General features: G+C 38.1%; 1 protein-coding gene and 1 gene segment (V, D, J or C); both read left to right on the top strand.

Moving 5' to 3' along the window:
- Positions 1 to 7,189, top strand: part of LOC107296524 — an 8,597-nt gene extending 1,408 nt beyond the window's left edge. Inside the window, exons 3-8 of the mRNA XM_029286090.1 lie at positions 210 to 389; positions 1,798 to 1,907; positions 1,997 to 2,307; positions 3,591 to 3,594; positions 5,357 to 5,408; positions 7,078 to 7,189. Of these exons, the coding sequence (XP_029141923.1) occupies positions 210 to 389; positions 1,798 to 1,907; positions 1,997 to 2,307; positions 3,591 to 3,594; positions 5,357 to 5,408; positions 7,078 to 7,189 (769 nt within the window). The remainder of the gene's footprint in view (positions 1 to 209; positions 390 to 1,797; positions 1,908 to 1,996; positions 2,308 to 3,590; positions 3,595 to 5,356; positions 5,409 to 7,077) is intronic.
- A 111-nt stretch (positions 7,190 to 7,300) lies between these two features.
- LOC107296525 lies at positions 7,301 to 11,001 on the top strand. The segment is given in 4 exon segments: positions 7,301 to 7,346; positions 7,439 to 7,745; positions 8,672 to 8,699; positions 10,855 to 11,001. Coding segments are annotated over 4 exon segments (528 nt in total).
- The last annotated feature ends 1,073 nt before the right edge of the window (positions 11,002 to 12,074 follow it).

The raw sequence follows: 12,074 nt of genomic DNA on the forward strand, positions 1-12,074 counted from the left end.
TCATATTCAGAACAGCGCATAGCTTGTTATTTGCATCTATTTTCTTTTCTCTTTCTTTTTTCCTATTTACACAGGTTTCTCAAGAGTTAGCTGCAACATCATTGTTGTGGACAGGGATTAAGAGATACAGATCCCTGGTAGTTGGGTTGATTGCAAGTCCTATGAGTCATTTAACCTTCTCACTTCCCATTCCTCCTTCATATACCCAGGTGTGTATTGGTTTTCAAAGGATATCAGTATGGGTGTCATATGGTACGAATGGAAAGAATCAGATCAGTCAGTACAGAAAGTACAGAATTCTACTTCACTAATAGCAGTTTCATCAGGGCTGAACTACACATTACACCATACGAGTATCTGCTAGATCTAAGAAAACAAGTGGAAATAATGTATATTTCACATTATTACCAATTAAATGGATATATTAACAAACCTTTGTGGAGACTGATACCAAGAGAATTAATACAATCTATATATTTTATTTTTATTTATTTCTTGAGATGGAGTTATTGAGCCCATTGTATTCAGCCTGGAAAATCTGGAGAACTCCTGGAGATCAGAAATATTATCCCAAGCTCTATTTTCTTACCTATATAATGAGCCTGATGGTAGCCTTCCATCTGCTTTGCACGAGAGGGCAGCAGTGTCTAACAAATTAACATTCTCCACTTAACCCAAATGAAAGTGTGGTTTCATCTGTTAGCCAGATGGTTTTCTCTTCTGCTTCCGAATTGTCATTCAATAGGTCTCTGGAGACCATCCTTTCCCAAGAGACTTTCTCATAATTCCCTTTTTTAGCTCTGAGATAAAATTGCTCCACTTTCTTCTTTTTTTCATTTGCAGACCAGTGGAAACAACAACAAACACAAAGAAGTGATCAACTGTCATATTCTGCTGGACAGTCTGTGGAACTATGTCTTGGGAGGTCTGTTTGGAATGGTTCAATTCTTTCCTCGGTGGCTAACTCCTAATAATACTGATATGCTTCCAGTGGGTACATATTATACAAATTTTACAGACCATGCCATGACTTCTGATTACCTTCCAAGGGCAATTTAATGTCCTGATTTCAACCTACACAAACTTTTGGCTTGGCACAGAGTTAACTAAAGTATTCATCTGTCCATTGGAATTGGCTCTACAATACTGAATACTGGTTGTGCCCCATATTGGCGATGGCAGAGCAAATACAATAGTGTAAGCCATGTTTTTCGCTTCCATATTTGTATAAAAAAAATAAATTTGAAGCCTGAGATGGATGGAAAAATTAATAGATGCTACAGAATACAAAAGTACAACAATAACCATATTTTGAGAAGTATCTGAAAAATTGCTACAAAAGGTAAGAAAGTGTATTCTTGATAGATGCTCACTTAGGGGACTCTGGATAACATATGGATTTCAGTTTTGACTGAATTTCTTTAGTTGCAACTGTGGGAATTAGTTCCACTAAATGTGATGTACATCTCCATCATGCAGAGAACTAGGCAATCAGTTCTCTACCAGCTTTAATATTACCGAAATACTCAAATAATGCATTACGGTGATTGTTCAAGATATGACTTTCCTTCTGAGAAAATCAACCTGTTGCTTTTCATGTTTCTTAAAGATTAAAATAAATATTTTTAACTCATGTTAGGTCATTTTCAGCATGTCTACAATGTAGGATGAAGGCAATCTAGAAGGTCAAAGCTGCATGTGGCTCTTTTATCCTGAGGATTATGTAAATTCAGTGACAGCTTCCTGTTCAAAGGAACCATATCATCTTGCTCTCCTGCTGCACTCGAAAACTTAAAGGTTGAGTGCTTGTCTGAATATTTTTCCATCAGTAAGAATCCTTCACACTTTTGAGCGAGCAAAAATGGCACTCTGGCTAAACATCATGTTCTTGTTAGTTGTCCTCGGAGGTATTATTTTCCCCTTCAAAAATAGTGGCCATTCCTCAGGTTCTTGGGCTTACCTGCAGGAAGTCTTATTAAACAACCTTTCTTTCTAGGTGCCCAATCTGAGGTGCAGTTGGTGGAAACTGGAGGGGATGTGAGAAGACCTGGAGAGTCCCTCCGTCTCTCCTGCCAAGCCTCTGGATTCACCTTCAGCAGCTCCTGGATGAGCTGGGTGAGACAGGCTCCAGGGAAAGGCCTGGAATGGGTGGCAAGGATACGCTATGATTCTGCTACTATTTACTACCCTGACAAAGTTAAGGGACGCTTCACCATCTCCAGGGACAATGCCAAAAGCCAGCTGTATTTGCAAATGAACAGCCTCAAAGCTGAAGACACAGCAGTCTATTACTGTGTGAGAGACACAGTGAGAGAAGCTATATGTGAAGCCACGCAAAAACTGCCCATTTCACACAGCAGCTCTGAAAATTTCTTTTCTAATAAAAAACCACTTTATTAATTCAGATTCTCCTTTCATGTGTTTATTCTGCACTTCAACCTTCATCCATTCGGTCTATAGAAATGAGCCTCTTTTTAGTTCATGTATTGAGCACCACACTTCAATTTCATAGTCAATCCAGTTTAATATTTACCCAATCTACTCATTCTTGATCCTCTCCCTGTCATTTCACCACCAGTGACAGCTTCCTGTTGCTCTCATCCTGCTTGCCTGCTGCAGTGAACAGCTCAAAAGCTGAGCGCTTGTCTGAATGTTTTCCCATCATTAAAAATCCTCAAAACCTTTGAGCAAGCAAAAATGTCACTCTGTCTAAACCTCATGTCCTTGTTAGTTCTCCTCACAGGCTCCAGGGAAAGGACTGGAAAGGGTGGCATGTATATGGTCTTCATATATTCACTACTCTGATCCATTCTGTCTATAGGATCCATTCAGTCTACAGGAATGATCCTCTTGTTTTTTTAATGTAATAAAGGCCACATTTCAATTTTATACTCAATCCAGCTTGATATTTGTTCAATCTACTAATTCCTGACCCCCTGCCTCTCTTCACCCATATTTCCTAGCCCTTAATTTAGTAATGTTATCATAAATTTATCTAAATTAAATCAGGAAAAAACAGTTTGGTGTTGAAAACCAAAGTCAATGTCTAACTTCTGAGCTGGGACAAATTGATCGACTTAACCTACCTTTCTTATAAACTGGTTTTATCTCCGCCCTGAAACTCAGATGCCAATGAATCACTGAGATGTTCCTCCTTTAAATAATCACAAACACACAAAAGAGCTTCACAGACCCAATGCTCTGATTGGCCTAAAGGAAAGGTTGTATTTCTCACTATCCATTGGATTTTGCCATTCTTCATCTTCTTTCCTGCTTTGCTTTATGTTCCAGGTAGACCTGAACAATGAGTTAAAACAAAAGCAGGATTGTGTGGGATGGTGATAGCTGGAGTACATCCTATGCCTCATCTCTCCAATATCAAACAACCTTGACAGCCGATGACTCCCGCAATGAATTATATTTGACAATGAAGTCCCTGACTTCTGCTGACTCAGTGACATATTTTTAGCTCTGAGATAAAATTGCTTCCCTTTCTTCCTTTTTCATTTGCAGACCAAGTTTGATATGTTTGAAACTATTCCTCTCTCTTTGTTCACTGCTTGTCCTCTTTTATTTATTCTTATCTACAGATGGGTATGATAGAAACATGAAAAAAAAATGCATGGAAGAAACCTAGCAGTGTATTGGTGAATCGTCACTCATAGACTGCTAATGCTGAGAAAGGGAAGGGAAGGGAATCGGAAAGGAATCGGAAAGGAATCGGAAGGGAATTGGAAGGAAAGAAAGAATGTTGTGAAAGCAGTGGAAACAACAACAAACATAAAATAGATATCAACTGTCATATTCTGCTGGACAGTCTGTCGAACTAGGTTTGGAAGGTCTGTTTTGAATGGTTCAATTCTTTCCTCAGTGGCTAACTCCTAATAATCCTGATAGCCTTCCAGTGGGCACATATTAAATAAATTTTGCAGACTATGCAATGACTTCTGATTCCAAGAGCAATTTAATGTGCTTATTTCATCCTATGCAAACCTTTGGCTTGGCCCAGAGTGAGCTAAATAATTCCTCTGTCCATTGGAACTGGATCTACACTATTGATTAGGTAAGGGGGAAAAAGCTGGTTGTCCCCCATATTGGGGAGGGCAGAGGAAATACAAAAGAGTAAATCATGTTTTTTGCTTCTATACTTGTATAAAAAAAATAAATTTGAAGCATGAGAGAGAGAGATGGATAAAGTAACAGATGCCATGCATTACAAACTACAACAATAATCATATTTTGAGAAGTATCTAAAATATTGCTATAAGTTAAGAAGGTGTATCCTTAATAGATGCTCACATATGGATTAAAATAAATATACTTCAACTGATGTTGGGACATTGTCAGTCATGTCTACAGTGGAGGATGAAGACACTCTGGAAATTCAAAGCAATGTGTATCTCTTTTATCCTGAGGGCTATGTAAATTCAGTGACAGCTTCCTGTTAAAAGGGACCATATCTTTCTGTTCTCCTGCTCCACTCAACATCTCAAAGGTTGAGTGCCTGACTGAATGTTTTCCCATCAGTAAGAATTCACCAAGGTTTTCAGCAACCAAAAATGGCACTCTGGCTAAACCTCATGTCCTTGTTACTTGTCCTCAGAGGTATTAATTTCCCCTCCAAAGAGAGGGATTATTCCTCAGTTTCTTAGGTTTCCCTGCAGGAGGTCTTATTAAACAACCCTTTCTTTCTAGCTGTCCAATCTGAGATTCAGTTAGTGGAGTCTGGAGGGGATGTGAGAAGACCTGGAGAGTCCCTCCATCTCTCCTGCCAAGGTTCTGGATTCACCTTCAGAAGCTATGAGATGGTCTGGGTGAGACAGGCTCCAGGGAAAGGACTGGAATGGGTTGCTTATATATGGTCTTCAAATATTTACTACTCTGACAAAGTGAAGGGACGCTTCACCATCTCCAGGGATGATGCCAAAAGCCAGCTGTATCTGCAAATGAACAGCCTCAAACCAGAGGACACAGCCATCTATTACTGTGCTGGAGACACAGTGAGAGGAAATATATGTGAAGCCAAGCAAAAACTGCCTATTTCACCCAGTGGTTCTGCAAATTTCTTTTCTAAGAAAAAACAGCTTCATTAATTCAGATTTTCCCTTCATGTCTTCATTCTGTACACCAACCTTCATCCCTTCAATCCATAGGTACAAGCCTCTTTTTGTTCATGTAGTGAACACCACATTTCAATTTCATATTCAATCCAGGATGATATTTATTCATTCTACTTATTCCTGACCCTAACGCTTTCATTTCACCACCTATATTTCTTGGCTCTTAATTTAGTAATGTTATCATAAATTTATCTAAGTCCTAAGAGTCAGGTAAACCTTTTTTCATTCCTCCTCAGTATATCCAGATGTATATTGGTTTTCAAGCCAGGGCAATACGAATATGAGATGGTAAGAATGGAAAGAATCTGATCAGTCCCTGTACAGAATTCTACTTCACTGATAGCTGTTTCATCCAGGCTGAACTTCACATTACATCTGAGAATATGAGTTTCTGCTAGTTCTAAAGAAAAAAAGTGCTTATAATGTATATTTTACACTATTGCCAATTAAATGGATATGTTAAATATTTTCATAATGAAACTTTCTGGAGACTGATTCCAAGTCAATAAATATATCATATTTTATTTTTATTTATTTATTTCCTGAGCTGGGGCTATTGAGCTCATTCTATTCAGCCTGGAAACTCTGGAGAACTCCTGGAGAGCAGAAAGATTGTCCCAAGCCCTAGTTTCTTACTTTTATAATGAGCCTGATGGCTCCCTTCTGCCTGCATTGCACAAGAGGGAAGCAACATCCAACAAATTGACATTCTCCACTTAACACAAATGAAAGTGTGGTTCCAGATGGTTTCCTCTGCTGCTTCTGAATTATTACTTAATAGGTCTCTGGAGACCATCTTTTCCCAAGAGACTTTCTCATAATTCTTTATTTATTTATTTTTAACTCAGAGATAAATTTATCTCTCTTTCTTCCTTTTTCACTTGAAGACAAAGCATGATATGTTTGAAACAGTTCCTCTCTCTTCGGTGACTCCTTGCCCTCTTTATTTATTCATAAGTACAGATGGGTATGATAGAAACATGAAAAAATATTGCATGGAACACACCTAGCAGTGTTTTGATGAATCATCCTTCAGAGTTTGCCAATGCTGAGGAAGGGAAGGACAGGGAAGGGAAGGAAAGGAAAGGAAATTGGAAGCAAATTGGAAAGGAATTGGAAGGGAATTGGAAGGAAAGGAAAAATGTTTCCAAGCAGTGGAAACAACCACAACCACAAAATAGTTATCAACTGTCATATTCTGCTGGACAGGCTGGAACTGAGTATTGGGAAGGGAGTGTCTGTTTTGAATGTTTTAATTCTTTCCTTGTTTGCTAACTCCAGAAAATTCTGAAGTGCTTCCCAGTGGGCACATATCACACCAATTTTGCAGACCATGCCATGACTGCCGATTATCTTCCAAGGGGAATTTAATGTGCTGATTTCAACCTATGCCAATCTTTGTCTTGGCATAGAATGAACTACGGAATTCCTCTGTATATTGGAATTGGCTCTACACTATTGGTCAGATCAGGAAAAAAAGCTGGTTGTCCCCCAGATTGGGAGGGCAGAGCAAATAAAAAAGTGTAAATCATGTTCTTTGCTTCTATATATAAAAAAATAAATTTAAAGCATGAGAGAGAGAGAAAGATGGATAAAGTAAAAGATGCCATGGATTACAAACTACAACAATAAACATATTTTGAGAAGTATCTAAAAAAATTGCTACAAGGTATGAAAGTGTGTCCTTAATAGATTCTCACTTAGGGGACTCTGTCTAAAATATGGAATTCAGTTTTGACTATTTCTTTCCTTGCAAATGTGGGAAATAGTTTGACTAGATTTGATTCTCATCTCCATCATACACAGAACTAGATAATCAGTTCTCTACCAGCAATATAATTCCCCAAATGATGCAGCACATTGAGTCTTTGGGATACAATTTTCCTTCTGACAAAATCAAGCTGTTGCTTTACATGTTTCTTAAGGATTAAAATGAATATACTTTATTTGACATTAGGGCTATTTTCAGCATGTCTGCAATGGAGGATGAAGGCACTCTAGAAACTCAAAGCAGTGTGTATCTCTTTTATCCTGAGGGCTATGTAAATTCAGTGACAGCTTCCTGTTGAAAGGAACCATATCTTCCTGTTCTTCTGCTCCACTCAACATCTCAAAGGTTGAGTGCTTCTCTGAATGTTTTCCCTTCAGTAAGAATTCACCAAGATTTTCAGCAACCAAAAATGGCACTCTGGCTAAACCTCCTGTCCTTGTTAGTTGTCCTCATAGGTATTATTATTTTCCCCTCCAAAGAGAGGGATTATTCCCCAGTTTCTTGTGTTTCCCTGCAAGAGGTCTTATTAAACAACTTTTCTTTCTAGGTGTCCAATCTGAGGTTCAGATAGCGGAGTCTGGAGGGGATGTGAGAAGACCTGAAGAGTCCCTTCGTCTCTCCTGCCAAGCCTCTGGATTCACCTTCAGAATCTATGAGATGGTCTGGGTGAGACAGGCTCCAGGGAAAGGACTGGAATGGGTGGCTTTTTTATGGTCTTCAAATATTTACTACTCTGACAAAGTGAAGGGACGCTTCACCATCTCCAGGGAAGATGCCAAAAGCCAGGTGTATCTGCAAATGAACAGCCTCAAACCAGAGGACACAGCAGTCTATTACTCTGCAAGAGTTACACAGTGAGAGGAAGTGAATCTAAAGCCAAGCAAAACTGCCTATTTCACCCAGCAGTTCTGCAAATTTCTTCTCTAATAAAAAACAGCTTCATTAATTCAGATTCTCTCTTTGTGTCTTCATTCTGTACATCAATCTTCATCCTTTCAATCTATAGGAAAGATCCTCTTTCTTTTCTAAATATAATGAAACCACATTTCAATTTCATACTTAATTCATTTTGATATTTGCTCAATCTACTCATTCCTGACCCTATCCCTCTCAGTTCCCCATACATATTTCTTAGCCCTTAATTTAGTAATCTGTGAAAAGATTGAAAAGCCCTGGACTAGGACTCTTAGGTGCCTCTCACAGGTACTGTTTTTGAGCCAGGTCTCACCTAATCTGTACTTGTACCCTTGATTTTTCCTGCCTAAAAGTACATCTTTGTTTTTCTCCACACTGAAAGTCATTTTGTTGGATAGGGCCTAGTGTTCAAATCTGTCAAGAACTTTTTGGATCCTGAGCTTGTCTTCTGGGGTGTTGGCTATTTCTGCCCTCTTAGTGTCATCTGCAAATTTGATGAGTTCACCTTCTATTCCCTCATCTGTCATTTATGAATATATTAAAGAGTACCAGGCCTAAGATGGAGCCTTGTGGTTCCCCACTGCTTACTTTCCTCCATGTAGATGTAGTATCATTAAGGACTACTCATTAAGTATAGTTTGTCAGCCAGTTACAAATCCATCTGGTAGTGAAGCTGCCTATCCCACATTTTTCTAATTTTCCAAGAAGTAGGTTGTTGAATGCCTTGCTAATTATACTATGTCCACAGCATTTCGCAGCTCTACTAATTTAGTCACTTGTCAAAGAATGAAATAAGATTGGTTTGACATGATCTGTTTTTAACAAACCTGTCCTGGCTATTAGTTATAATGTTATTTGTTTCTAGATGTTCACAGATCTGTTATTATTATTATTATTATTATTATTATTATTATTATTATTATTATTATTATTATTATTATTATTATTATTATTATTATTATTGGTCATTGCACAGTCAGCCAGATGTTTAGACTGGATTTGGCATTTTTGTCTACCTATCGAGTCCTTACCAAGGACCTGAGTGGATGTTTGATGGTATTACAGATGGAAGCAGTTCCTAGTAAGGCCGCCTTTTGCAATTGACTAATGACGAATTTGTCAATGCCAATGGTGTTCAAGTGGTGCTCCAGTTGTTTTGGGATTGCACCCAAGGTGCCTATTACTATTGGTACTACCCTTGCTTGCTTTTCCCAGTCTTTCTATTTCTATTTGTAGGTCTTTGTATTTTGTTATCTTCTCCAGTTCTTTCTCATCTATTCTGCTGTCTCCAGGCACTATTATTATTATTATTATTATTATTATTATTATTATTATTATTATTATTATTATTATTATTATTATTATTATTATTATTATTATTATTATTATGGCTCATCGCACAGTCAGCCAGATGTTCAGACTGGATTTGGCATTTGTTGTTGTTGTTGTTGTTGTTGTTATTATTATTATATTATTATTATTATTATTATTATTATTATTATTATTATTATTATTATTATTATTATTATTATTATTATTATTATTATTACTACTATTATTATTATTCTCCAGTATCTTCCCAGGTTTTGATGTTAGGCTGATTGATCTGTAGTTTTCTGACTCTGGTTTTTTCCCCCTTTTTTGAAGATGGGAACCACATCAGCTCTTTTCCAATCCTCAGGTAGTTCCCCAGTGTTCCAGGATTTTTGAAAGATAATGTACAATGGTTCTGAGATAACATCTGCCAGCTCCTTCAGAACTCTGGGATATAATCCATCAGGTCATGGTGATTTATATTTTTCAAGGTCATACAAGTGTTCTCTAACCATTTTCTTGCTTATTTTAATTTTTATTTCTAGTCTATCTTTTACAGTTACAATTTTGGTAGGTTGGGCTATAGTTCTCTCTATAGTCTCCCCCCTCTCTCTCAATTCACCACCCATATTTCTTAGCCCTTAATTTAGTAATGTTTTCATACATTTATCTTAATTAAATCAGGGGAAATAGTTGGTGTTGTAGATGTGAAACCATAGTCAAATTCCAACTTCTGGTCCAGGACTAATTGATAGACTTAGCCTTCCTTTCTTGTAAACTGGTTTAATCTTCCCATGAAACCCAGATGCAAATGAGATCACTGTGGTGTTTCTCCTTTAAATAATCACAAACACACAAATGAGCATCGCTCAGGTGCATTGGTCTAAAGAAAATGAGCTTTCATTACTGTCCAATGGATCTTGCCATTCTTCTTCTTTGCTTAGTAGTAGCTCCTGTGTGTGAATATCATCCAGATGGACCTGAACAATGAGATAAAGCAAAAGCAGAGTTATTTACTTATTCTTGCTTTGTCATTTATTTAGATGTCCATTCCTCCATCCAACTTGTGGAATCTGGGCCAGGAAGAGTGAACCCTGGAGGATCCTTCAGATTACCTTGCAAAGTGATGGGTTAATCCATCAAGAATGTATACTGGGAGTGGATCCACCAGGCTCCAGGAAAAGGATTGGAATGGGTGGGCCAAATAGACTGGGATGGAAGTAAGTGGAGTATATCCTATGCCTCATCCCTCCAAAGCCGAACAACTTTGTCTGCTGATGACTCCCACAATGAATAATGAGGAAGTATGAAAAACTCATATTCAGAGGAATTCTGCATGCTATTTGCTTCTTTCTTTTCTCTTTCTTTTGATTCTTTTCTTCTATTTGCAGTTTTCTCAAGAACTGTCTTCTACAACATAACTGTCATAGACAAGGATTAAGAGATGCAATGCTCTGCTATTTAACCTTTTCTCTTCCCATTCATTAATCATTCATTAGCTAGTGAAACAAATTGCCTTGATGTTTGAAACAGTTCCTGTTTCTTGGTTCACTCAATGTGATTTACATCCCTATCATTCAGTGACTTAGTTTCCAATCAGGAGATTTATATTTCCCAAATCTCATGGGTCTCCTGGCTGAGAAAAAAATAAACTTCTGTTGATCTTGATTCTTAGTGATATGGAACATTGATGTGGTTTGCTCCTTTCGCTTTTTGAGATTTGTTTTCTTTCAGCTTTGTAGCTTGATCTGCAATTCGAGGATTTCCTGCCAGTTTCTCATTCAAGTTGTAAAGGAATCCAATCCTGCTGAGATGTTGGCCAATGAGACACAACTAATGGAATGGTCAGATAAAAGGCAGTTCAGCCTGCAGCAGAATTGATGGGACAACTAGCCAACTCACCATAGCCAACTTGCCATGGGCCAAGTCAACATGGGACAATTTAACAATTTAATCTAATTATTTAAAAAAAATATTTTAATTTTTCTCATTCACATTTTATTTTGTCCCTCTTTCTTCATCCCTTCTTTAAAAAGATTTCATTCTACCATTTCTTAAATTTTAGTATAACTCTTGTTTCACAGTGAGTTGTAGTGCAACAAATTAGCTGTAATGAGTTGGCTGCGGCAAGATGGCTATGATGAGATGGCCGTGGTGAGATGGCCATGGTAAATGGTCCATAGGTAAATGGTCCTAGAACTGAAGCAGGAATGTGGGTGGGACAAGAAGCTTGGAAGAGACTCCCCCTGATATGAAACCATTGTAGATTCTCCACGAGTAAATTACAATAATAGGTTTGCATGCACACTGAGAGCTTTGCACCAGAGACAAATTCCTGGTGTATCTAATCACACTTGGTGAAATAAATATTCAATTAATTTAATTCAATAATGAAGGTATCTTTAGCCTGATGGCTCCCTTCTACCAGCTTTGCCCAAGAGGGCAGCAGTGTCCAACAAACTGACATTCTCCACTTAACACAAATGAAAGTGTGGTTTCAGCTGTTGGCCAGATGGTTTTCCCTCCTGCTTCCAAACTATCACTCATCAGGCCCCTGAAGACCATTCTTTCCCAAGAGACTTTCTCATAATTCTTTTCTTAACCTCTGAAATAAAATTGTTCCCCTTTCTTCCTTTTTCATCTGCAGACCAAATTTGATCTGTTTGAAAGAGTTCCTCTCTCTTGGTTCAATATCTGCCCTCTTTGTTCATTCATAACTATGGATGGGGTGACAGAAAGATGCAGAAAAATGTATTTGGGTGGAACAAACAAAGCACAGAGAGGAAGGGAAGGGAAGGGAAGAGAAGGGAAGGGGAGGGGAGGGAAGGGAAGGAGGAGGGGAAGAGAAGGGAAGAGAGGGGAAGGGAAGGAGAGGAAAGGAAAGGAAAGGAAAGGAGGGGAGGGAGGGGAGGGGTGATGGGAAGGGAAGAGAAGGGAAGGGAAGGGAAGGGAAG

Source organism: Protobothrops mucrosquamatus, unplaced genomic scaffold (assembly GCF_001527695.2).
Source record: "Protobothrops mucrosquamatus isolate PMUCROS unplaced genomic scaffold, P.Mucros_1.0 scaffold2854, whole genome shotgun sequence".
Lineage (NCBI taxonomy): Eukaryota > Metazoa > Chordata > Lepidosauria > Squamata > Viperidae > Protobothrops > Protobothrops mucrosquamatus.